Source organism: Protopterus annectens, chromosome 4.part0 (genome assembly GCF_019279795.1).
Source record: "Protopterus annectens isolate FY-2018-M chromosome 4.part0, PAN1.0, whole genome shotgun sequence".
NCBI classification, from domain to species: domain Eukaryota; kingdom Metazoa; phylum Chordata; order Ceratodontiformes; family Protopteridae; genus Protopterus; species Protopterus annectens.
This window is the reverse complement of record NC_056733.1, coordinates 910,481,948-910,508,727: the sequence shown is the minus strand read 5'-3', so window position 1 is coordinate 910,508,727 and position 26,780 is coordinate 910,481,948. Positions and strand designations below refer to the sequence as shown.

General features: G+C 39.6%; 1 protein-coding gene across 2 annotated transcripts in view; it reads right to left on the bottom strand.

Annotated features, from left to right (window-relative positions):
• POP5 (POP5 homolog, ribonuclease P/MRP subunit) overlaps positions 1-26,780 on the bottom strand; it is an 80,613-nt gene that overhangs the window by 27,902 nt on the left and 25,931 nt on the right. Inside the window, exons 1-3 of one of the 2 annotated variants that reach the window (XM_044068875.1) lie at positions 22,008-22,050; positions 2,520-2,662; positions 1,694-1,843 (exon numbers count right to left, since the gene is read on the bottom strand). In XM_044068875.1, coding sequence (XP_043924810.1) covers positions 1,694-1,843; positions 2,520-2,595 — 226 coding nt within the window. In that variant the 5' untranslated portion in view covers positions 2,596-2,662; positions 22,008-22,050. Of the gene's footprint in view, positions 1-1,693; positions 1,844-2,519; positions 2,663-22,007; positions 22,051-26,780 lie in introns of those variants that run through there. The other variant, XM_044068874.1, reaches the window with a different exon arrangement.

Sequence of the window (26,780 nt, the reverse complement as noted above, 5' to 3'; positions counted from 1 at the left end):
CATCTACTTTTCTGAAGTAAAAGCCTATATCAAACGGCTATGGCAGGCTATGTTTGCAGATGAGTGCAAGCTAGGAAGTCAGTGAATCCCCACATGATACAGCCATCCTACACGAAGGTTTGTCCCAAATAAATAAATGGTGCCAAAATCATGGACAAACTAAATGCCAAAAAATGCATTAGTGTATCCTTGAGAAAACAACTATCCTAGGGAACTACCAGATTAACAATACACCCCAAGAGTTGACTACTTAACGCCCAATGTGCTCTACTAGGGAGCATATTTGTATCCTTTGGATGTGATGAAGGTCCTAGGAGCAATGTGTAGAAGGAAGAAGAGGGTGTTCCTGTGAGGATGAAGAGCCAATACCCTTCAAAGGAAAGGCTGCTCAGATGTAGCCTTAACTGTGAGAAGTGAGAGGAGGGTACTTTGGTCAGTTATCCTTGGCTACGAGGAAGCATAAACAGCAGCCTGCTTACATATAGCTCTGTCTTGTGAGGTCCGTGTAAGTACTGCTCATTTAATTTAGCCAGAGGTCCATGTGAAGGGAATACTGCATCTGACTGTAACGAAGCACAACATGTGACATGAACAATTTGTTACACAACCCATAACAAAAAAGCTATCCACCAGAGAATAACTTAACAGTATACCTTCTTAGGATGTCTGGAGATATATCCCTGAAAGGAATAGCTCTGTCCTGAGTGATCTGGCAAACCTATTAAAATAAGCATGTAGATGTGAAAAGCATACTTTTTATATAGTAAGAGTATTCCCAGAGCACGCAACTTCAAGAGGTTGAAAGGGAAGTTTTCAGAACTATTTCATTACAGATTAAATTCCCTTTATGGTGGCTCATGAGTAAAATGAATACTACAATGAACAAGCAAAGTATGGAAAATCAAATACTGAATCAACTTTGCAAGCACTTGTAATAGATGTCCCAGAACAAGCTGCTGCTATCAATAGAAAAGAAATGTGTCGATGGTAATCCAAAAAGGTTCACTGATTGTTTCCACAAGAGCGTTTATCAATGGGAAAATAAGATACATCCTTAAAACATGACAAAAACAATACTGAATAATCAAGTAACTAAGACTATCCTAAAGAGCTGAAAGGCAAGGAGGGGAATGAATATTTATTTCAGTTTAGTTTCAAATGATAGGAGTGCTTACAGAATTCTTTGGCATGGAGTATGTAGCGCAAAGGGGCACTGCCGAAAAGGCCAGCAAACGTAACAAATGAGAATTTCTTAGCTGGGTGAGACAACCAACAAAACTTCTCTGGATAACCCTGCTAACCTTCCAGAAGGCACTCTGACTTCTGGGGCAAATGATTCCCTGTTCTTTCTGCTAGTGGCTGTAAACTTCTACGTCCTCACCTCTAAGTGTACAGAACCAGCTACTAAATGTTCTCTCTGCTGTCCCCTGGCTGACCCAAGGGCACTCAGGGCCTACTAGCTGAACCTGGTCACTGGTGGCAAGGGCAGAAAACCTGTCTCACGATAATTACTATATCCAACGTTCACCATTTTCCTTCTGTAATCTTAGACCAGCCACATCACTGTGCAAAGAATACTGCCATCTATAGGTAGGGTCAGTGAAATGATGTGCTTATCTTAACCAATGTCAGACACACACATACGCAATATGTAACATTCTATAGCAAATGAAGAGAATGCAAACATACTCACCACCAACGTGTAGAGTGTGGAAGATGCAAGGGTATCTTTGGTGCTTGCTTTCTATGGTGGTAATAAAGGGAATAATAGACCACAACATCTGGTAAAATTCCCTTCGACAGCGAAGTAAGACAATCCCAGTGTAAGCATTCAGGTACTTAACTGTGAAGTAAGAAAAATAGTCCATTGTCAAAAGAATATGCACCTCAGCTCCCAGCTTAACATCACACACCAATTACAAATGAACATCTGAGATAATGGAGTCGTCAGCTGTAACTAAAGTGACAGTAAGACTGAGCAGCCATACTGTGAAATACTTCAGGATCTACATACTGCTCAGCAGTAGTTTTTAGTCAGCTACAACTCTGTGCACCGCTGTTTTGGCTCGCTGTAATGCAATCTAATTCTAACTCAGACAAAGGATTAAGTCTATTTTATGCATTTTATGACTCAGCATTTCAGTCACAAAGATTCCAAGTGGCCACACACAGACGTGTAACATTTATTCTGTGACAATACCTACAGTCAAACCCAACATGTGCACGGATCTTGCTATAATCTTGAACGTGAAATGGTCTTTATTCATTAAATTAAAGAGACATGTACTGAATTTTATAGCTGCTGCTGTGAATATGGAATTATGCTTTCTGTGGCTAAACGTAGAAATGAACTTTGCTCACTCTATATAGCTAAAATCACAACCCTTCATTTTATTCATTTAGAATTTGCCTATTTTTCCCTCCCTAAAGCATCTCAGGGCATTTATATACTGGGAGTTTAAGCTCAGCTGCTAGACCATGGTTAAACCTAAACGATTCCAAAGCAATAAAATCCAGACCTGCTAAAGAAACAGTGCAGCAGCCAACTCCGTAGTCGCCATGTATCCTCGCCAGCACGTCTCGCACAGTGGTCATAATGGCCCTCTCTTCAATGCACTGTCGGTGCCTAGGACTGTCAAATACAATCTCACAGAGCAAATATCTGGAATGAAAAACAAATCAGTTAAAATCTTTTTAACATAGATTTCAGAGAGTGCACAAGGCAGAATCAGCCCAAGGACCAATACACCTAGCCAGCACCCAAGGCCTCTAGGAGGCTACTATAGGTTTGGTCATGGGATAACGTATGGATATTCATAAACTGTCAATATTCCTGAGAAAAGATGGCTTAAAAAAATTCAAGACACACTCAGTATCTTCCTGTAGGATATGTTAACATTAGCCCGGAGACAAGACGACCCGCAGCATTCAAGTGATCCAACACTGAGGCCACCACTCCCGTATCATACACAAAACTTCATACCTAGCTAAAGCTGTAACATGTCACTGCAAATATCATCAGGTCAGCAGAACCACAGATAAAACAAGATGCAACAAACTGCTAAAGAAGTACAAATACATAAATTCTGCAGCCAACGAATTTCCGCTATGTTTAGTATAGACAATTGAACTGTCAGCATAGTCATCAGTGTTATCTGTGCATCTCAGAATCAAAAACATAGAAATATAGGTCTCCTTCAAAAAAGGTAGTGTTCATCAAGTACATAAGATTCTGCAACAATATCCAACAACCTGAAATAATTTATGACACACAGTCAGTTTATCAATGAAAAAGGCAAAAAAAAAAAAAGTTAAAAAGAAAATTAACAAATTTAAGTGAGCCACTACCTGCCAGAGATGCCTGCTGCTGTCACAGCTTCATTCAAAGAAACAGTCACTTCCTCCCTGCTCAGGACAGACACCAAGCTGCTATTCCAGAAGCCTTCAGCCTTCCTTGACAAACTGGACTTGTGGTGAGTCAGACCCACTGCAGACGCAAGACAGCCTGGGCTTCTAATTTATTTGGATATTAACATCTAAAATTCTGCATTTAATTATTCCACATTTCTTGTCTCTAAGATAACAGCTGAATGCTAGAGAAATATGATGAGGCTTGTAAGAACAGGGTGGGGGAGAAAATACACAGACTACATACTTATGTTCATTCAAGCTGTGGTTTACACCCATGATGTAAGTAGAGGAAACTTAGCAATAAAGTGCCAAACAAGCACTATGTAAACCTTGTAATTATTATGGTTATTGCCACAGGATATACAGAAGACGGCACTATTTCTATCTTCTGCTCTGCTATTAGTAAAGCCATCTCAGTATTACTTTTACACTTGTTCTTCCGGGGCTTCAAAACTTTCCTTCTGCTACGCATATCCACCACTATGTTTAGTGTCTTTAAGTTCCATAAACAGGGCTATTTATATATATATATATATATATATATTTATATATATTAGGTTCATACTAGGCTATCTGCCCTAGGGCATTTATAAGCCTAGCCAGAGTGTTTATGGCTTTCGCCACCCATTTTAAATTAATTTTGCTAAGCCCTTTTTCGAGGTTAGTATACTGTGTCTCTGTCTAACAGTGACACAGAAGTGATACCCGGGGTAAACCAACGATCTCCCATCCACTCATCAAGATTCCTCTTGAAGAGAGAGTCAATGAGGGACTCTGCCTAACCTGGACTGGGATTTTATTCCAGAGTGAAAGGAGCCTCTGGGTTATGAATCTGTCCCTCCAGCATGTCCTGAGGTTTAAGTCCCTCGAGCATGTAGCTCGATGGGATTTGGATTTTCTGAGGTGCAGCATGTCCATTAATTCCGGGTTGGACATGGCTTTATACGTCAGGCACAGATCGCCTCTGAGCAGGCGGTATGCCACTGAGTACAGCTGGAGTTTCTTTAACTAGGCAGCATACGGCAGCTGTTTGAGCCCCTTGATCTTCTTGGTGAGGTACTTTTGGGGTCTTTCCAGTTGCTGCAGGTGTCTGGTAAGATACATCCCAAAAGGGGCATTGTACTCAATTATGGGCCTGATGAGGGATGAGTAAAGAGGCACGGTGACCTCCCCTGATCTAGATGTGAATCCCTTCATGATTAGGTGGGCTATATAAAATGTTTTTCTAACCACTTTGGCCACGTGGTTGTCAAATGAGAGATCGCTATCAACCTGGGTCCCCAGGTCCCTAATTACTTCTTCTGTACTTAATGGATTACCACCTATGTGGTAATTTGTGGGCACTTTGTTTTTGCCAAAGGGGATGACTATACACTTTTTGGCATTTAGCTTGAGGCCATGGCTCTGGCACCAGTTGTCTGTTTCTATGAGGCCCTTTTGGAGGATGCTTGTGTCAGCTGGAAAGTCTATTATGGCGCCCAGTTTGCAGTCATCTGCGAACTTGGTCAGCCACAGTCCTCCCATGTTGGCCTGTACCTCCGAGAAATATATACCGAACAAGACAGGTCCCAAGACTGAGCCTTGTGGGACGCCACTTGTAACTGGTTTGGAGTCTGACATGGCTCCAGCTATTCTAACCATGTGGGTTCTGTCCTTGAGCCAGTTTGCAACCTATCTAGTGACATAGGGGTTTATATTTAAGCTGGTGAGCTTATCTATAATGCCCGAGTGGGGTATTGTATCGAAGGCTTTTGCGAGGTCCAGGTAGGCTGTGTGGACCACCTTCCCCTTGTCAATGGCCTTGGTGACTGTTTCAAAGAAATCGACCAGGTTTAAGAGGCAGGATCTGCCCTTAAAGCAGAACTGGGTAGGATCCAGTGTCTGTAGGTCCCCAATATCTTTATTTATAAGGTCCATGATGATCCTTTCCATAGCTTTGCAGACCAAGCTAGTGAGACTTATGGGGCGATAGTTTCCAGGATCCGTTGAGGCACCACCTTTGTGGAGAGGGACCACTGTTGCTGTACGCCACTCTTTGGGTACATATCCTGTAGTAAGGCTGAGATTGAACAGTAGTTTTAGGTTTGGGTTTAGCTCTTCTTGGAGTTCATGTAGGACGCAGCCCGGGACACCGTCTGGTCCCATTGATGCTGTGTTTCTTGCTTTGGAGAGGGCAGCTCTTACCTGAGCATCTGAGATGTCAGGGGGGCAGCACTCTGCTGGGATAGATATTAGCCCTTTTGGTGGAGAGGGGGGGAGAAGTTTGCGCTGAACCTGTCAGCTAGGATGTTGGCAATGTCTGTGGGTTCAGTGTATTTTTTGTCATTTTGGACTAATTCTGAGCATATCTGGGAATTCCCACCCAGGTTCCTAACATAACTAAAAAAAGTCTTGTGATTATCCTTAGTGTCCTGTGCAATTTTTCTCTCAAAGCTGGCCTTAGACGATTTTATGAGTGCCCGTAGTTTTTTGCTAATACTGATCAGAGATGCCTTCCCTTTTTGGGATTTTGCTCTGTCATGTAGTAGCTTCCTCCTTCTATTGTATAGTTTGTTTATGGCTGGGGTCTACCAGACAGGACGTCTGCCTTTGGAGGATTGGGTCTTGGTTTTATTTGGGATTGCATGATCCATGCATTCCTGAAGGTGTTCATAGTATGCGTTTATAAAGGATTTTGTGGTCTGGGCAGATATCCACAGGCCGGGGCTTGGAAGGATTCCACCTCGGTTTGGGGGGGTGTGAAATTTGCTTTAGAGAAGTTTTTCATTGTATTTTTCTGGGCATGGGGTGGGGTCGGGATGTGAATATCCAGTGAGATTAGTTTATGGTCTGATCTTACCAGTGAGGGATACACTTCTGGTCTGGAGCATAGAGTCCCCATGTTGGTGATGATCAGGTCCAGTATGTTTTCCCCTCTTGTGGTAGTGGTAACAAGTTGTTCCATAGCATTTGAGTTTATAAATTCTAGGAACCTTTGGGCTAGGGTGTTGGAGCTAGAGTAATGCTCCCAGTCTATGGTTGGGTAGTTGAAGTCACCCAATATAATGGTGTTTGGAGAGACCTTCATATTTTCCAGTGTTCTCAGGAAGGCCGAGTGGGGTTCCTGGGTTTGGGAGGGTGGTCTGTTGCAGGCTATAAACTGGAAGGCAGTTTTACCCACTGTTAGTTGCACATGGATAGTCTCTGATGCTTCGTGCTGTGCCACCAACCTGGAGGTGTGGGTATCTTTGATGAATATTGATACTCCCCCTCCTTTTGTGGTTTGGTCCAAGTTTTGGGGCTGAAAAGCATGGTATGAGGTATAACCTGGTAGTGCTGGGGTGCTCTCGAGAGCCTTGAACCAGGTTTCTGTTACTGCACAGATATCAATGTTCTCCATGCTAAGGAGAGTTTCGAGTGCATGCATCTTGAGGTTTAGACTTCTGGCGTTGAGTAGCATTACTGTTAGTTTCTTATCCCTTGTGATACCTATGGAGGTGGGTTTGTCTTTTCAGCCTTGCCTAAAAAAGGCACTATGGGGGTAGCAAGAGCCTTTGCCAATATCCGAAAGCCCAGGGTGACAGGTGCAAGCCGTCCCTAGCGAAGCATCGTGGCTTGTCGAGCATGTCATCCCAGGCTGGCAGGCATTGGATCCCCTTTGAATGACACCAATACTTAAGCCAATTGTTGAAATTGATAATCTTGTCTTCATACTGTGGCATCATTCTTGGTGAGGGTAAGATGCTACTCAAGGTCAGGGTCATACCAGCCTTGGCTACATGCTCAGAGAGCTCCTCTATGTCTCTTTTCATGTATTCCAGGGAGGTACGTCTCAGGTCATTCACACCAGCATGGACAATGACTGAGTCATATTTGTACTTGCCTTGGAGTGACCTGAGTGCTTGTGTTATGTGGCGGATCCTAGCGCCCGACAGGCAGCTCACCGTGACCTTCTCCTTGTTCAGCCTGGTGAGTGGGACGTCAGTGTGCCTGATGATAGAGTCACCTATTACAAGTGTATCAGGTGTGTTGTTTAGCCTTAAGGGCTGTGACTGTTCGGCACACTGGCTTTGTGAGCTATGTGTTGCACGTGTTTTGTTTTGGGGTAGCGGTTGCTTGGGTGTCTGCTTTGAAGGTCTCTGCTGCTTAGGCAGATTTTTATTTAGAGCCTCCAAGTATGTTTTTGTGTGTTTATGTGTTTGGTTTGCTGTCGTGGTAGGTCTATGTGAGACTGGAATTGTAGTGAGTGTGGTTTCCTTCTCCTCCTGACTGGTTATGCCAGTACTGAGTTGAGAGAGCTTAGCCTCCAGTTTGGCTATATGGTTGCATCTCTCACGTGTTGGAATTTGTTGGGAGGAGGAGAGGGTTGTCTGTGTACATTAGGCAGTTGCAACATTGCCTCAAGATTCCCAGGTTCACCAGCTGGACTGGAGAGGAGATTGACAACTGACCTTTGGACATGCTAGAATAGTATTGGGAATTCCTTTATAATTGAAAAAAAGGGCCAATGGGGAACAAGTTACTCAAGGGGAGTTTGTGAGGGTGTAGTGCTTTTAATTTTTTAGTGCTGACTTATATAATTGCTTTAGTGAGCAAGTGCTAGGCTTTAGCGTAGGAATAGGGTGTTTATTATGAGAACTAAACGAAAATAAAAAGACTCCAAATGCAGGAATCCACGACAAATATAAACACAAGCAGGTCCACCACAGGATAAAGGTGACAATAAGGCTAAGACCACGAACAGTTGCAGCAAGCAGTTTAATCCACAAATCCACAAATACAATGACTGAGCGCTTTCACCAGAAAACCTGGTATCATCAGAGTCTTACAATTTAGTTACACCCAGCATAATCTTATATACATTCTCTGAAACCAATTAACCAATTAAGGATTCCTGAATTAATAATTACCCTAAAAAAGGTACATTACAACAAACAAAATCACATATAAATGTAAACATAAATATAAAAATAAAAATATGTATGAATACATATATAAAAGATGAATTACACAAAAAAACAACAAAAGAAATTTCCATCCTACCCTTATTGATAGACATAAACCTAAAAATATATAATAAATGTGTATGTGAATATATATATAATATAAATAACTAATGAATCTAAATGTAATACACAAGTATATGAATATGGAATAAAAAACTCCTATTTTACTACCCTATATAAATATATGTATATGTATAAACAATTATTAAATAATTAAATATTATGAGAACTAAATCAGTTCCAAGGCTCAAACCCAAATAAGTGGCGCTGCTCGATGCCGCGCTATGCACAAAATCACGCAAAGCCGCTCTACAGCGGGTTTTATACAGGCGGACTTGAAAGAGCTAGAAATTGGCCCAAAACAGCCAACAGACTACCAGATTCCTGTGCTGGGAACACTCCTCCAGGGACAGATAGGCTGCTCCAAGCTCCCCACTGCCACTGGTGAACAAAGAAGCCTCCCTCTATCCAAGAACTATGCTTGACTAAGCATAAAATGGACAATCTTTCAAAAGTTTCATAGATTCATAGATTAGTACTAGACTAACTGCCCTTGTGGGCCATTTTAAGCCTACCAATTATCCCTTGTGAGACTCAAACCTGCCACCTTGTGTTTGTAAGGCAAACACCTCTGTCCCATCAGTCGAAGATAATCATCAACATCAGATAAAGAAGTTATGTAGTTACCATAATGTTCCATCTGTGCTGTCCATTTTAATTCCTCCTAGACTCCCCACCCACCAGCCCCAACCCTTTTTAGGTTTATTTTAGAAAACCAAGCAGATCTACCAAATTTGTTATACCTTATGAGCACTACCAGTTCCAGATGTTGCATTGACTTGTTGTCTCCCTCTTTATCCGATATATAAAAGTTATAAGAATATGTCTTTCTTTTATAACTTGCAAACAAGATCCGAGGTAATGGGGGATGGGGCATTGTGGGTAAGGAAGAAGCCCGAGAGTCCTAAGTTGCCACAAGATTTTATAGTGGCTGAGTCAGATCGGACGTCTCGGATCTGAACTCTTCACTCGAGGAGGAATGAAAAAGGACAGCACAGATGGAATGTTATGTTAAGTACAAATTTTTTTTTTAAACAATCATCATTCACTCCAACATCATTCCCTTAAACCTTATTCCTTCTGAACATTATTGTGTGCATTGTTCCTACAAATACAATGTATTTCTGAGTACTTTGCTCCTTCCCTATTACAGATGGTTTAGATTTTGATTTTCTAGTAATTTTTTTTGGCAGCCAATAACATTAAACTTAGTAAGGACTTTTTATGTCTATGCAATTAGGATCCTGTGTCCCATCTAAGAAGAATCAGTTCTTTAGTTGCGACAGTTTGCTCCCTCAACATTTTATTTATTAGTCATCTGTGAGCCAGGTTAGTCCAAATGAGCCAGGGGCCCATTTTCAGTGGAGACCTGAGGAGAAAAGCTCCAGACAGTTATTACAGAGTTACATAAATAAAACATCTGACAATGAAGTTGTTTGCAAAGAATACAACAATGTGCTTCACAGCAGAATATTAGAAATTCACAAAAGGCCTGAGAATGAAGTTTACATAAACATTACAATAACGTGCATAACATGCAGTACAAAAGTTAGATTTTTTTTAAAACAAAATGAGAAAGAGATAAAACACTTGCAGTAGGTGGGAGGTAGTAAAGTGGGGTTTAAGTGGAATCATTGCAGTGACAGGTATTGACATTTAGCAGAAAGGTTTTAAGTTTGTAATTAAAGAGATTTATGTTAGAAATTATTTGGATGTTAAGGGGTAGTTTGTTCCATGCACAGGAAAAACTATATAATTTGTTAAAAAGTTTACCAATGTTTTGTTTGGTTTATAGGTGTCCAGAAGGAGCTGGTCAGAGCTGCAGAGTTCTGGGAGGGGTATAATGTGATATTAGCGAGGATAGGGCAGGACAGGAAATGGGTTTTAAGAGCAGACTATGAGTCATTTCAGCCATGAGTGAAGCAGGTGCTGGGGGAAGTCAAGCCACTAGAGTTGTTTCAGTGCATGGCAGTGATGAGATTTATAGAGTTGGTTACTAGCAAATCTTGCAACACTGTAGTATGACTTGACAGAGTTTAGCCAAAAGGGTAGACTGTAGATGTGAAAAGATGGGGGAGGCATAAAGTAGACATAGAAGGAGGAAGGCCTGAGCTAGTTAGGGGCTAGGTATTTTTTATGTCTATAGAGTAGGTTGAGTTTTTGATTGGTATTTTTAATACAGTGATGAATATGGGTATCAAATTTTAATTGGTCATCGATAACACCACCAAGAGATTTCGTATGTGGGTCAGGCTGTATGATGATATTGTTGGTAGAAGAAATGGTGAAGGCTGATTTGAGGTTCAAGAGTGTTTTGGGGAAAAAACAGTAGTAGCTTTGTTTTTTTGGGGATTTAGAATTAGTTGGTTTTCGGTTTGCCATTTTTCCTACAGATAGGAAGCTATGCTGTTCAGTACGAGGTTAGAGAAACTGTCAGAACAGGTAATAAGGGTAGAATTGTACACATACTGTATCAGGGAGGATGCTGTACAGGAAGTATGCAGTTGGTTTGTGAAAATATGAGAGAGAGTAAAGGGCCAAGAATCAAGCCTTGAGGCACCCCCAGTTTGGATTGGTAAGTAAGGGGAGCAGGTGGCCTGCCATCATACTGATTGCTGTCTATTAGTGGTGAGATAGCTAGTGAACCATTTAATAGTAGAAGGAGATAAACTGAGTTGTGATAGTTAATCGAGAAATTTAGAGTGCGATACAGTATCGAATGCTTTAGAAAGGTCAAGAAAGAGTCAAGAAACCAGTAAATTTTTGCCCATGACTTCGGCAACAGTTTGAGTAAAGGACAGTAGGGCATTAGATGTATTATAATGGGGTATGAAATGTTATGTAGGGGTTAGGAGGTTATTATTTTAAATTAATTTGTTTGCAATTTGTTAACCGGGAAACTCCATTGGGCTGAAAATGAGCCCATTTTCAATGGAGGCCCGGGGAGAAAATCTCCACATGCAATTATTACAAAGCTAAGTCAAAGTTAACAAGTACAATATAACTCACAAATTTACTAAAACACAGTAATACAGAAGACAGAATAAAAATATTTGAGCAAGGAAATGTAAGTATAAGTACAATAACATTTTCAAAACTGTTAAAACACAGCCATAAAGAAATCAGAAAAATAACCTTTGAGTAGGTAATGCAGCAAAGCATTGAAAGAAATTAAAACATAGGTGTTTTGGAGTACATAAGTATAGTTTGGTTTGCAGGCATATATGCACTCATAGCTTCATGAGGTGAGAGGTAGGAAGAATTAAAGGAGGACAGTGAGAGGTGAAATAGGTTGAGTTATGAGAGAGGGAAAACAAAAGGGAGAGGGAGTAGACAAGAAATGAAGGGAGGCAGTAGGTTTTAGTTTTGAGAAAGGAAAAAAGAAAAAGGATGGGGGAGCAGAAATGGATTAGAGGGAGTCAGGTAGGGTGAGAGCATGAGCATTCCCAGTGAGAAGAGAGATGGGAATAGAGCATGGTCTTGAAGGCGGAGTGGTTTTGGGTGATTTGAATGTGGGGGGATGTGAGTTCATAGGCGAGAGAGGGAGAAAGACAGGAGAAGTTTCCCAGGTGTGTGCAAGGGTTTGCACACTTTACGGAGGTTCTGGTTACTGGACCCAAGTAATCTGTCAGGATGATACAAGGTGAATATGGAGGAGAGGAAAGGACAGTTAAGAGGGTTTGAAGAGGAGTTTGTGAGCAGTTAACAGTTGAATGTAAGAGAGACAGTGGGGTAGTTCCAGCCAGGTCAAGGAGTGGAGTGCATCGCAGTGGTGGGAGGAGGATTTGGTCCCGGTAGCAAACAGAGATTTTATTGTAGCAGGAGGACAGTTTTGTCTTTAGGGAGGACTGAAGGTTGGTGAGAAGAGGTGCTCCACAGGTAGGAAATGGAGAGTATATGTTTGGATAAGGGAGTGAGATAATGGCTGTCGATACAGCAGTCAGAGCTTTTGGTGTATTTTCTTAATACTATTACCTAGAAAGTACTGCTACCAAAAGAACAAAAACTAGGCTGGTAAAAAACAAAAGGCAGCCCAGAAAGTCCGTAGGAAGGTATTTATTGACCAACTTTAAGTACACCAAATAAACTTAAGCGCTTTTCGTACGCACAATGTACGAACTTCTTCAGAGAACCAAGCAAGTGAAAAAACACCATTAATATAACTTTCTCAAGGTCAGCTGGTATTACGCCCCTTGCTCAATTCAGATTAAAAGGTACAGCATCAAAAAATCACATTTTAAAACAAACAGTTAAAAAAATTATTACATATATGTCTCTAGGTTTTAATATATCATATACATTCAAAAATTCTAGTAGTAGGAAAAAATTCAAGTAGCAGAAAAAACCAGAATCATTATGTCAACAATAAACTCTCCCTAAGCGTTAATGAAGAAATATAAAAAACCTTGCAATATATTTATATATATATATATATATATATATATATATATATATATATATATATATATATAAAAGACTCGTAGTGAATAAAAAATATATATTATTATTAAAAATATTAATAGATAATCCTATAATAAATTAACCTATAATAAATCATACATTATAAATTCTATAGAATTATCAATTATAATCAATTATGTTAAAATATTACCTAATCTAATAAAAACTTCTATATAAATGTTTTCATCTCATAAGATAAAATAGATAAATACTATAAAAGTTTAGGTACTCATAAAGAAAAGGGATGGCAGTTTAGATCCCATAACATCCAAAAATTAACTACCTAGTTAAACTTCGTAATTTTAGAATAGGCATAATAGAACAAACGTCGTTTAGGCCTGGCAAACAATAGGAACACAATTTAATTTGCCATAATAGTTCCAGGCGCTCTAACTGCAATTCAATGGGGCCACCTCTAATGTTGGGTAGCAATTGATCTACTATCCAGAACTTGAAATTATGTGTGGGACATTCAGAAACATGCCTAGCCAGGGCATTATCAAGGGATCCTTTTCTAATATTATAGGTATGCTCGTATATCCTATCCCTAAGCCGTCGAATGGTTTTACCCACGTAAAAACATGGGCATAACTGACACTTGGCCACATACACAACCATCTTAGAGTTGCAATTGGTTTTAAATTTACTTTTTAACACAAGTTCTTGAATATTGATAGAATTTCCTATAATTATTAGCTTACAATAGGGACAGTTGCCACAAGTAGTCATTTTCTTTTGCCCATAAATAAAGTTAGGTCTATTATTAATACCATCTAAAAGTTGTTTAAAATTCATATCATGCCTAACTGTAATTTTTGGCGAGATGCCTACCCTAGATATTACATCCTTATTTTCCTTCAAAATGCTCCAATTTTTTAGAAAAATATTCTTTAATGAGGTAAAATTGGAGCAATAAGTGAGGGTAAGACTATATTCAAAGGGTAAAGACAGGTCTCTCTCATCCATCTGGTATAATGAATCTGAAACAGGGCTTATGGTGGGGGTGGTGTTAGAAGTGATAACTTTCACTAATAGTGGTTTATAAAAAACATTATTTCTCTTCATTTTAACCTCCTCCAATATATGTCTATAAATTCATGTGGATAGGCTCTATTAAGGAACATATCTTTTAAATTCCTACATTCATCCAAGAAGTCTTCGATGTTACTAATCATTCTTGCTGCTCTAACAGCCTGACTTTTCACCACTGATTTCTTTTGATATATGGGATGAGCACTGGTAAGGTGCAAAACAGTGTTAGAATAAGAAGCCTTCCTAAAAATTTTTGATTCAAACCTTCCAAAACTCAAGTTCTTTGTAAGAAAAACATCAAGGTATGCTATTTCTTTTGCATCATAATTAAACGTAAATTCAAGGAATTGGGTGGTCGAATTAAAATATTCAATAAGTTGTACTGCTTGTTCGATATCTCCTTCCAATAGGATGAAAATATCGTCCAGGTATCTAGTATAAAATTTTATTTTAAAAGTAAGCTCTGTTTCAGCGAGTACATATTCTTTTTCTCAAGAACTCATGACCAAATTAGCAAAGCTCGATCCGCAAGGAGAGCCCATTGCTACCCCTCTCTTTTGATGATAAAATTTATCATTAAACACAATAAAATTATGGGCAAAAACTATAGTCAATAATTCCTCTATAAGCCAAATCTCAGGAGGTGGAGCATTCAATCTTCTAAGATTCAATGAAACCCATTCGATGCCTAAATCCTGCGGAATCGAGGTATAGAGGTCCCTAACATCTATAATCAATAAATTAACTTTTTCATTAAAAGGGAACTCATTAATTTTCAGCAAAAATGACCATGAATCCTTACAAATAGTGGGTTCAAGGTTAACATATTTATTAAGGAGTTTGTCTACCATTTTAGCACAGGCATAGGTTACACTATTCCTTCCACTCACAATTGGTCTAAAGGGAGGGTCTATCAGGTCCTTATGGATTTTTGGTATTCCGAAAAGAATAGGCACAATGGGCGAGGGCATAATTAAATAATTAAGCACATCAGAATCAATCTTCCCCTCTATAAATAAATCATTAATATAGCCTTTAACTCTTTGGATAGCTTGGTTGTATTCATTAAGTGAGATTTGTTCGTAAGAATCCGTTTATAACATAGATACCATTTTGTTAATATAGTCAACCTGGTCCATAAAGACCAGGCCCCCACCCTTATCCGATTTCATAATTCGGACATTCGAATTATGTAAATAGTTTAACCAATCTGTTTCATCCATATTTAGGTTATTCTTCCTATCATTGTTATTTCTTATGTAGTGGAAATTTCTTAGATCCAATTCACATATTTTCTCATACAATAATAAATTATTGTGTAAAGGTGGATTAAAAGTGCTAGGAACTCTATGCTCCCCCTTGCTACTAAGGAAAGTGTTCCCCAAAAGCATTGCCAAATTTAATTTACGAATGTACAATTTTAAGTCCACAATACAATTGGTAACATTCATGTTGTTCAAAGGTAAGACCCTTGGCTAGTAAATTTGCCAATTCTGTTGGTACAAACATAGAAGAGTAATTATATATTGAAAAATCTCCTTCTGTATTCTTAATAACATGATAAGTAGGCAAACAGTCTCCTTCAACTATTTCCATTTGCTGGTTCTCTATTACTTTTATAGTATGTTTATCTATTTTATCTTATGAGATGAAAACATTTATATAGAAGTTTTTATTAGATTAGGTAATATTTTAACATAATTGATTATAATTGATAATTCTATAGAATTTATAATGTATGATTTATTATAGGTTAATTATAGGATTATCTATTAATAATATTTTTAATAATAATAATAATAATATATATTTTTTATTCACTACGAGTCATATATATATATATATATATATATATATATATATATATATATATATATATATATTATATATATATATATAAATACATTGAAAGGTTTTCTATATTTCTTCATTAACGCTTAGGGAAAGTTTATTATTGTTAACATAATGATTCTGTTTTTTTCTACTACTTGAATTTTTTCCTACTACTAGAATTCTTGAATGTATAGGATATATTAAAACCTAGAGACATATATGTAATAATTTTTTTTAACTGTTTGTTTTAAAATGTGATTTTTTGATGCTGTACCTTTTAATCTGAATTGAGCAAGGGGCGTAATACCAGGTGACCTTGAGAAAGTTATATTAATGGTGTGTTTTCACTTGCTTGGTTCTCTGAAGAAGTTTGTACATTGTGCGTACGAAAAGCACTTAAGTTTATTTGGTGTACTTAAAGTTGGTCAATATTACCTAGAAAGTACTTAAGCTGTCTGTGAATGGATTTTTCAAGGAGTTTATCGTGGACAGAGCAATAGGGCTGTAGTTGGATGGTTCATTGCTGTTGCCTCCCTTGTGTAATGGAGTGACAAAGAATTATTTCCATATATCTGGGATGGTGGAATTTTGAATACATCTACTGATCAGTATAGAGACAGGGTAAGCTATTGAGTGAATGGCTAGCTTATGAAAGAGAGGGGAAAGGTTGTCAGAAGAGGGGAAACAAGGATTCAGCTTAAGCAGGAGAGATTTGATGTAAGATGTCAGGATGGGGACTAATGTGAAAGAGGGAGTATTGGTGAAATGTGGAGTGTATTTATTGTTCTGACCATCGTGGGCGAGTTTGTGAATAGAATCAATATAGTATGATTTTAGAAGCATGGCAGGTTCAGTGGGGGGGGGTTGTTGGGGGTAGAGGGGTTGCCTGGGTGTAAGATCTTATTAACAGAGTGCTACAATTCTTTGGGGTTAGACTTATGGGTGAGTTGGGCATTGGAGTAGAATGTTTCCTTATCTGTAGTGATGTGTTTTTTTTTATGTAGCTGTTTAAAGGTCTAGAGAAGAGAAGGTGATTTAGTTTTATTCCATTGTTTCCAGGTGGTCTTTTTTTCTTAAGAGTGAGTGTATCTTTTGAGAGGCAGGGGGTGTGGGTTGTTTTGATTCTTACTTTTCTAACAGGTGGTAGAGAGTCAGGGATGGAGAGAAAAGTGTGATGGAAATGAAGGACAGCATCATTTAGAGGGATGTGTTTCAGAATTGACCAATCTATAGAGTTTTGCATGTGATTAAATGGCTCACTGTTAAAAGTGGAGAGATTGTGACAATCTTTATAGAGATGGTATTTAGGTATATGAACAGTATGCCTAAGAACTCAGATAGGAAGGTGGTCACTAAGGGAGTCTGGTAGGGTAGTACGGTTTTGATACAGGTTATGGTCAGTTGTTAGGATCCAGTCAAGAGTGGAGCTACTATTACTGTTTTTACTGAATCTAGCAGATGTAGTAAATAGCTGATGAAAGCCATGTATGTTGATGGTGAGACATGGGCTGGTTGTAGATAGTTTTAGCCAGTCGATGTTAACTGCTCCTAACAGGATGGTTTCATAGCTGATACTGAGCGACAGCCATGAGAGTATGGATTCAAGGATGGGAATGTTATTACCTGGTAGTATATAGATAACAGCCAAGGCAAATTTCTTTTCTAGGTTAAGGTGACAGTTTAGGATAAGTAGTTTGGCGGGGTGGAAATTTGGATGGGTTATAGGTAGGGGAGATAGGTGTTCGGAGTACATAATGGAGACGACACCACCACCTTTCCTAACCATTCTGTCTTGCTGGTAGATATTGTAATGGGGGGGGGTTAACCATGTTTCAGATAGGGTAAGGATGTGTGGGGAATGGAAAGTAATCCAGGAGTGTAGTTCTGTGGTTTTGTTCGGGAGGCTCTATATGTTAATTGAGCATATATTAAGATGCTTTGGATTGGGGGTAGGGAGACTGTTGAGACTGATTGCCATTGGAAAGGGTAAGGAAGTTGTAGGAGAAGCAGGACCTGGATTGGGATGGATATCACCATCAATCAGAAGTGCTTTTGGGAGCAGGGGTGGTTTGGAGTGGTACTAGTAGTGATTGTGACACAAGTATTTTAGCTTGGGTGGTAAGGGAGTGTGTGCTAAGACTGTGTTTGTGAAGTTGGGTAGGGGAGATGTTGAATAGAGATGGTGAGACAGAGCATGTGTAGGACAATTCTTTTAGATGACTGAGGAATGTAATAGTAGTTGGAGGTTGAAAGTCGTGCAGTTGTAACTGGTAGGAGGTGAGTGAAATGAGGAAGTAAAGTAAAGGGGGTAGGAGGTAGGTTATAGTCATTGTACAAGTCAGAGTTGCAAGTAGTAACAGTAATCGATTAGACAGTGTAAAGAGAAAAGGGCGGGGCTGTGTGAGGTCGGGGAGATGGGATAGGGTAATCTGGATTGGGTTTTGTATTTGGGTAGATAGTAGAAATTAAATGAAAGTGGGGTGGGAATGGAGGTAGGGTAGGTAAGAAAATAAATCAGTAAGAGTACACCACAGGTAGAAGTTGTATGTTGCTTACTAGTCTGCAATGACAGCTTTTATTTTTTTTTTTACATTTGTATTCCCCTTTGCTCTGTGTTGGCTGCACACTATGTAGCTAAACATAAAATTAGCTCAAGACTTTGCACTTTCACTTGGTGTTCAATTAGTGAAGAAGTATTGAGGGGTAGGGACTGAAGGATATACCTCTACTGAGAGGGAATCAATACCCTAACATAACAGAAAAGTAAAGCAAAATTATCAACTGTGAAATGGTTGAAAAGGGTGGGGTGCTAAGAGGAAGATTTGCAGCGGTCGCCCCTGGGTATGTGCTCTAGCTGACTGTAACAGATTTCAACAAGGTGTAACAGTATCCACAAAAGCAGGCACCTACACTGCCCTTAAGTGGCAGCAGTAGGGTTCCCGGAGTTACAGCTGGGGCTGCAGTCTATATTTTGATGATTATTGGTTATAGAGTTTCCTTTGATTTTTAGCTGGAGTGAGAGGAGTCCTTGCTCGCAGAAGTGGGGGGGGGAGATGGTGCTAAACGTTGCAAAGAAGACAAAAAGAAAGAATATAAGACTAAATCAACAAAAATGACAATTCTGACAAAGCACTCTGAGGAAAACATTTCGGAAATCTGCTTGGTATATAAAATACATAAGTAAACACTTCCAGACAAAGATCCTATACATTCTGGAATTGGTTGCATATGCCAAACAATAGGGGCCAAGGACCGAAATCTGTGGGACACCCACTTGTGACCGCTTCGAGTCTGACACAAAGGCCAGCAACTCTAACCCCTGTGGGTTCTGTCCTTAAGAGTGAGTGCATCTTTTGAGAGCCAGGGGGTGTGGGTTGTTTTGATTCTTACTTTTCTGACAGGTGGTAGAGAGTCAGGGATGGAGAGAAAAGTGTGAGTGAAATGAAGGACAGCATCATTTAGAGGGATGTGTTTCAGAATTGACCAGTCTATAGAGTTTAGCATGTGATTAAAGGTCTCACTTAAGTGGAGAGATTGTGACAATCTTTATAGAGATGGTATTTAGGTATCTGAACAGTATGCCTAAGAACTCAGATAGGAAGGTGGTCACTAAGGGAGTCTGGTAGGGTAGTAGGGTTTTGATACAGGTTATGGTCAATTGTTAGGATCCAGTCAAGAGTGGAGCTACTATTATTGTTTTTATTGAATCTAGCAGGTGTAGTAAATAGCTGATGAAAGCCATGTAGGTTGATGGTGAGACATGGGCTGGTTGTAGAGATAGTTTTAGCCAGTCAATGTTAACTGCTCCTAACAGGATGGTTTCATAGCGGATACTGAGTGACAGCCATGAGAGTATGGATTCAAGGATGGGAATGTTATTACCTGGTAGTATATAGATAACAGCCAAGGCAAATTTCTTTTCTAGGTTAAGGTGACAGTTTAGGATAAGTAGTTTGGCGGGGTGGAAATTTGGATGGGTTATAGGTAGGGGAGATAGGTGTTCGAGTACATAATGGAGACGACACCACCACATTTCCTAACCATTCTGTCTTGCTGGTAGATATTGTAATGGGGGGGGGGGGGGATTTAACCATGTTTCAGATAGGGTAAGAATGTGTGGGGAATGGAAAGTAATCCAGGAGTGTAGTTCTGTGGTTTTGTTCGGGAGGCTCTATATGTTAATTGAGCATTTATTAAGATGTTTTGGATTGGGGGTAGGGAGACTGTTGAGACTGACTGCCATTGCAATGGGTAAGGAAGTTGTAGGAGAAGCAGGACCTGGATTGGGATAGATATCCCCATCAATCAGAAGTGCGTTTGGGAGCGGGGGTGGTTTGGAGTGGTACTAGTAGTGATTGTGACACAAGTATTTTAGCTTGCGTGGTAAGGAGTGTGTGTGCTAACACTGTTTGTAAAGTTGGGTAGGGGAGATGTTGAATAGAGATGGTGAGACAGAGCATGTGTAGGACAATTCTTTTAGTTGACTGAGGAATGTAATAGTAGTTGGAAGTTGGAAGTCGTGCAGTTGTAACTGGTAGGAGGTGAGCGAAATGAGGAAGTAAAGTAAAGGGGGTAGGAGGTAGGTTATAGTCATTGTACAAGTCAGAGTTGCAAGAAGTAACAATAATTTGATTAGACAGTGTAAAGAGAAAAGGGCGGGGCTGTGTGAGGTCGGGGAGCAGGGATAGGGTAATCTGGATTGGGTTTTGTATTTGGGTAGATAGTAGAAATTAAATGAAAGTGGGGGTGGGAATGGAGGTAGGGTAGGTAAGAAAAACAAATCAGTAAGAGTACACCACAGGTAGAAGTTGCATGTTGCTTACTAGTCTGCAATGACAACTTTTATTTATTTTTTTTTACATTTGTATTCCCCTTTGCTCTGTGTCTGCTGCACACTATGTAGCTAAACATAAAATTAGCTCAAGACTTTGCACTTTCACTTTGTGTTCAATTATTGAAGAAGTATTAAGGGATAGGGACTGAAGGATATACCTCTATTGAGAGGGACTCATACCCTAACATAACAGAGCAGATAAGTAAAGCAAAATGTATCAACTGTGAAATGGTTGAAAAGGGTGGGGTGCCAAGAGGAAGATTTGCAGCTGTCGCCCCTGTGTATGCGCTCTAGCTGACTGTAACAGATTTCAACAAGGTGTAACAGTATCCACAAAAGCAGGCACCTACACTGCCCTTAAGTGGCAACAGCAGGGTTCCCGGAGTTACAGCTGGGGCTGCAGTCTATTTTTTGATGATTAATGGTTATACAGTTTCCTTTGATTTTAGCTGGAGTGAGAGGAGTCCTTGCTTGCAGAAGTGTGTGTGGGGGTGGTGCTAAAAGTTGCAAAGAAGACAAAAAGAAAGAATGCAAGACTAAAATCAACAAAATGGCATTTCTGACAAAGCACTCTGAGGAAAACATTTCGGAAATCTGCTTGGTATATAAAATACATAAGTAAACACTTCCAGACAAAGATCCTATACATTCTGGAATTGGTTGCATATGACCTCCAATTGTTCCACTGTAAATTGTTTTGCTAGTTTCTCTTTCCAATCTTTTGTAACCTCCTCTGATTGATTCTTGTAGGTATCGTGGAAAATTTTACAAACCTTACCAATTATCCCTTTTATAACAGCAGCTTCTGTTCTAGCCTCAGCCAAAAACACTACCACAGCTGGTCTTTCACTTGAGATTCCTCTATCCATTTCTTTTTTAACTACATTCTGTTATCAATCTCTGGTAGGGAAGGTAGACTCTAACCTGTAGTCCAAACTTTTGCTTGGCCTCATCCCACATTACTTTCCATTTCTAGTTATTTTCTTACAATGCCTTTGATTCCTTTATTAACTAACTGTCTCCAGCAAATTCAATCCCCCTTTTGTCTATTTTTATAGCCCTCCGTGCAGTCATCCCTGTTGGTAAACTTTCCTTTCGTCATTACTTTGTTGGCTTAGTTCTTAGAATACTTTCTTATATTTTATAAATGTAAAATCCTGTATGGTTCTGGTGATTATTCTCCTTAAGGACCTGAATTTGAAATGCTACTCTCTCTTTACTTCTCAAACTCCATCCCAGTTTCATCATCATCCCTTTCTACATTGACTTATAAACCTCTGTATGCATACAAGTCTTAACTGCATAGCGCTAAAGTATCTCTCCTGTTATCATCCACAATTACAATGGTTGATAAAAAAAATATGCTAACAAAAAGGAGGGAAAAGAAGTACCTGAGGGAAGAGTTCAAACAGTAAGTGCAGGATTAGAGCGATATGGAGCAACTGCAGCACAGATCTAGTGAGAATGGAAAAAAAAAGTAATCACAGACTACGGATGTCCTGAACTGAAGCATTGTACTACCATGTACTTTCAATTAGCTCCCTCCTGCTACTATCTACAGCTTTTCTCCTTATCCACTGTTCTCTGAATGATAACCCAACTTGACCTGTAGCTGGCTGCACCTAACCCCCCCCCCCAGCAACTTTCAAAGAAGAAAGCCTTACAAGTATCACGACTTTAGTTGCAAACCTGTGGAATGGAGCTACAGTGATACAGCTCAGGCCCTGTATCATACTCTCTGGGATAAGAGCAGCTGACACCATGGTCACAGGAGAGCAGGAACATGCTCAGCTGACACCATATTCACAGGAGCATGCTCAGCTGACATCATATTCACAGGACAGCAGGTGCATGCTGTTTAATTGGGTGCATTTTTATAAACAGTCTGATAATATTTGATATAATATCATAATGCAGTAATAGTTAATGCAGACTTTTTTAGTCTCTGTGGCATATCAGATGCTGGGTGTGTTTTGAGGTGTTAAATGTGAGGTATCGTAGTCCATATGGATTTTATTTATTTACTTTACTGAACTGTACCTGCAGTTTACATATACTGTTTTCAGTAATGGAATGCTGTAAATAGGGTGCAGGAACTGTGTGTCCTTTGTGCCGTTTGTACTTTTTCCATGGGTCTGAGACTGTGGACATGGTACATTTTAGTAACGGGGCTGTGGGGTGCCGGCCCCTGCAAAAAAACACTTGGTTCATTTCTTGTGACAGCCAGTGTTACTGGGATGCCACTATTTAATTGCCTATATCAGTGGACATTATATTTGCATTTACCCCAGATTCCTCAAGTTTGACTCTTGGGAAGTGGTCACATCAACAGATCTATTTAGACTCTCAAATGCTATCCTCATGGTCTTCGCCATGGGGTGATCACCATGTGGTTTTGTCCTATTCCTGTCCTAACCCCCACCTCCAAACCAATCAGTTAGTTTTGAAACCCTGGCCAGCCCCCCAGGCAACAATGATGCCAGCTAATCCCTGGGCAAAGGAGTCATGGGCAAAAGTCCAACATACGTGACATTGCACTTATGAAGTTCCTGTTGCAAAAAAAAGGGAAAATAAAGTGATAAATCATTAACATAAGCAGATAATGCTTTGAGTAATTATAAATCTCCCACTTCCTTCTTGTTCTACAACATAAAACAATATATATAAAACTGCTTATAAAGGTATAGGGAAGCGGTCTCATGCCAGTCAAAGCGAAGCAGTACAAAACAGATATCCAGACAATAGGAATCATTGCATAAGACTACATTATCACATTATATGAGAAAACTTACCTAAATACTATACTTACAGCTGTCCAGAAGTTACTCTCACACTGCACAGCACTGTAACACATACAGGAATGTGCATTTGTTGTCATACTAGTAATGGCATTAACACTGGAGGAAAGTATGCAGGTAAGTAGAATTCATTCTCAAACTGTAGTTAGGATTAGCACTGTATGTATGCAGATATGCAGAATCCATTCTCACAATGTGGACAGTATTACCACTGTATGTATGCAGGTATACAGACTCCATTCTCACACTGTAGGTAGTATTAACTCTGTATGTATGCAGGTATACGGACTCCATTCTCACACAGTAAGCAATATTAACACTGTACATATACAGGTATGTACCCGCGGTAGTGGTGCTGCGGTAGCATTGTTGCCTCACAGCAAGACGTTGTCCCGTCCGATTCTCAGTTAGCACGTCTTCTGTGTGGAGGCATGCGTGAAAGGTTGTGCGTCAGGGCTGGTAACTCGGCACGTAAAAATCCACTACCAAACATTTGCGGACCGGAGTTCCACTGTGGCGACCCCTAACTGGGATAAGCCAAAAGACACAACAACATATACCAGTATGTAGAAGTCATTCTCACACTGCTGGTAGTATTAATGTATGTATGCAGGTGTGTGGAATTCATTCTTACACTTTAGGTAGTATTAACACTGTATGCATGCAGGTATGAAGAATTAATTCTCAAACTGTATGCATGCAGGTATGTGGAACTCATTTGAACATTGTAAAGGAATTGTTAATGTATGCATGCAGCAATGTTAAATTCACTGACACACTGTGTGTAGTATTAACGCTGTATGTGCAGGAATGTGGGATTTATTGTCACACTGCAGGTAGCATTATTTATTTATTTAACATTTGTTAACCAGGTTGGTCCAGCTGGGCTTGTGGCCCATTTTCAGTGGAGACCCAAGGAAAAAAGCTCCATATAAAAAAAAAAAAAAAAGTTTACAGAGAATCAAAACATTTGAGTCAAAAATAAAAATCAGTTATACGTTAGACAGACAAAGCAGAAATGTAAAAACACGACATATTTTTTTTTTTTTTTTACAGACTAAAAATATATTTACATATTTACAAAAAGTGTGAAATCCAACAGTATTGATTGTAGAGTTTAATAAGTATCCACAATAGTGGAGAACTTAGCTGTATGTGGAGGGACTGAAGTTATATAGTAGGGTTGTGGGGAGCTTAAGCAGGGGCTTGACAAGGACATATTTTGGAGATGAGTAGATGAAGTTTGAGTTTAAGTGGGATGGGTGAATGATGGAACAAATGTCTCTTGGGAGTTTGTTCCAGGCTTGGGCGATGTGTTTATATAGGAGTTTGGCAGCTATTTTTTTTTTTTGGGGTACGTAGATTTGTAGTAGTTGCTGATTAGAGGTACGGAGAGTCTGCGGAGGAGTGTAGATAGAGATGAAAGAAGAGAGAGCAGGCAGGATGAAGGTTTGTAAAGAATGAAGTGCAACATTTGAAGTTGTGACAACAGTAGAAGATGGGGGAATTCTAACCAGTGGAGAGTATTTCGAGCAAGGCAATGATGTGTATTGTATGGTGAGTTTGTGATAAATCTAGCTATCTTGTGGTTAAGTTTATTGGAGTTTGTTTAAAGTAGTAGGTTGGATATTGGTAAATACTGGGGCAGTGCATATAGAAGGGAGGAGAGAAGAGCTTGTGCAAGGGAGAGTTTGGCATCTCTAGTTAGAAATTTTTTGTTGGGATACAGTAAACCAAGTTTTTGGTGAGTCTTTGTTATGCTTTGGAGGATGCACAAGTTCAATTTCAGTTCATCATCTATGATGACCCAAGGAGTTTAGTGTGAGCTTCAGGTTGGATAACAGTGTTATTAGAGGAAGTAACAGTAAAGGTGGATTTGAGGTGAGACCGAGATCGGGGAAAAATAAGAGTTTGGTCTTTTTACGGTTGAGAATGAGTAGATTCCTGGACAACCACTGTTCAGTGGATAGGAAGGCCTGTTGAGTAAGAGTGTGGAGACTGGAGATATTGTCTGACATGGAAATGAGAGTCAAGTTGTCTGCATATTGGATGAGGGAGGATTGTTTACAAGAAGTATAGAAATCACTGGTAAAGACATTAAATAGGAGGGGACCCAGGATAGAACCTTGTGGTATCCCGGTTGGGACAGGTATAAATGGAAGAGAGCCATTTAACAGATCATAAGTAACTGGAGAACCAGGCAAGAGAGGAAGAAGACAGATTGAGGTCTGCAAGTTTAGACAGCAGTATGGGGTGGCAGACTTATCAAAGGCTTTGGAAAGGTCAAGGAAGAGACATGATATGAGTTTGTTATTGTCTATGGCCTCGGCAATGGTTATGTAAAGGATAAGAGGGAAGTAGTTGTGCTGTGGTTGGGACGGAAACCATGCCGAGTGGGAATAAGGAAGTTATGCTGGAGGAGGTAGTTGTGAGTGGATACAATTTTCGAGAATCTTAGACAGGGGAGATGGAATAGCTATAGGTAGGTAGGTAGTTAGATGGGTCTGTACAGTTTCCACCTTTATGCAGGGGAATGGTGAAAAAGGATTTTCATAGGGTAGGGACAGTGGATTCCTGAATAGAGCTATTGGATTAGTAGATAGGCAATGGAGTCAGCAGCAATTTTGAGGAAGGTAGGAGGTAGATTGTCAGTGGAGGGAGAGCAGGGTTTGAGTTTGTGAAGAAGAGATCTGATGTAGGAAGTAGGAACTGGATTTAAAGAGAACAGTTGTTTGTTAAAAGGACTGGGTGGAGTAGGCAGAGAAGTTGTGTTACGGTTGGATGGTTTCCATAAAGTGTTTATTCAGAAGAGTAGCAGTTTCCCGAGGAGATATATTTGGGTAGGGGCAGGGAGTTGAGGGGCAGCCTGGAGAGAGAATTTTATAGTATACCAGAACTTACGAGGGTCGGATTTGTTAATGAATTGGGCAGAGTTATAAAAGGACTTTGTCATTATTGGTTTGTTTTTTGTAAGATTTCTGAGATGTCTATAATTATGTAGCAGAGGTAATTCCTTTGTTTGATCCAGGCTTGGTGTGTATAATTATGTAACAGAGGTAATTCCTTTGTTTTGATCCAGGCTTTCCAAGCTCTCTCTCTTTTTAGCATATTGGACTTAAGTTTCTTTTGAGAGCTAGGGAGCATAATTGGGTTTTATTCTAACCTTCCTAGAGGGAGCAAGGGAGTTCAGGGTATTCAGGAAGATGCTATTGAACCTAGTAACTGTGTCACTGAGAGGGATTTGTTTAAGGATAGACCAGTCAATGGTGGATAGAATAGAGCTAAAGTGGACTACATTAAAATTAGAGAGTTTTCGGCACTCTCTATAAAGGTGGGATTTGGGGGGTTGGATGGTGTAGCTAAGGA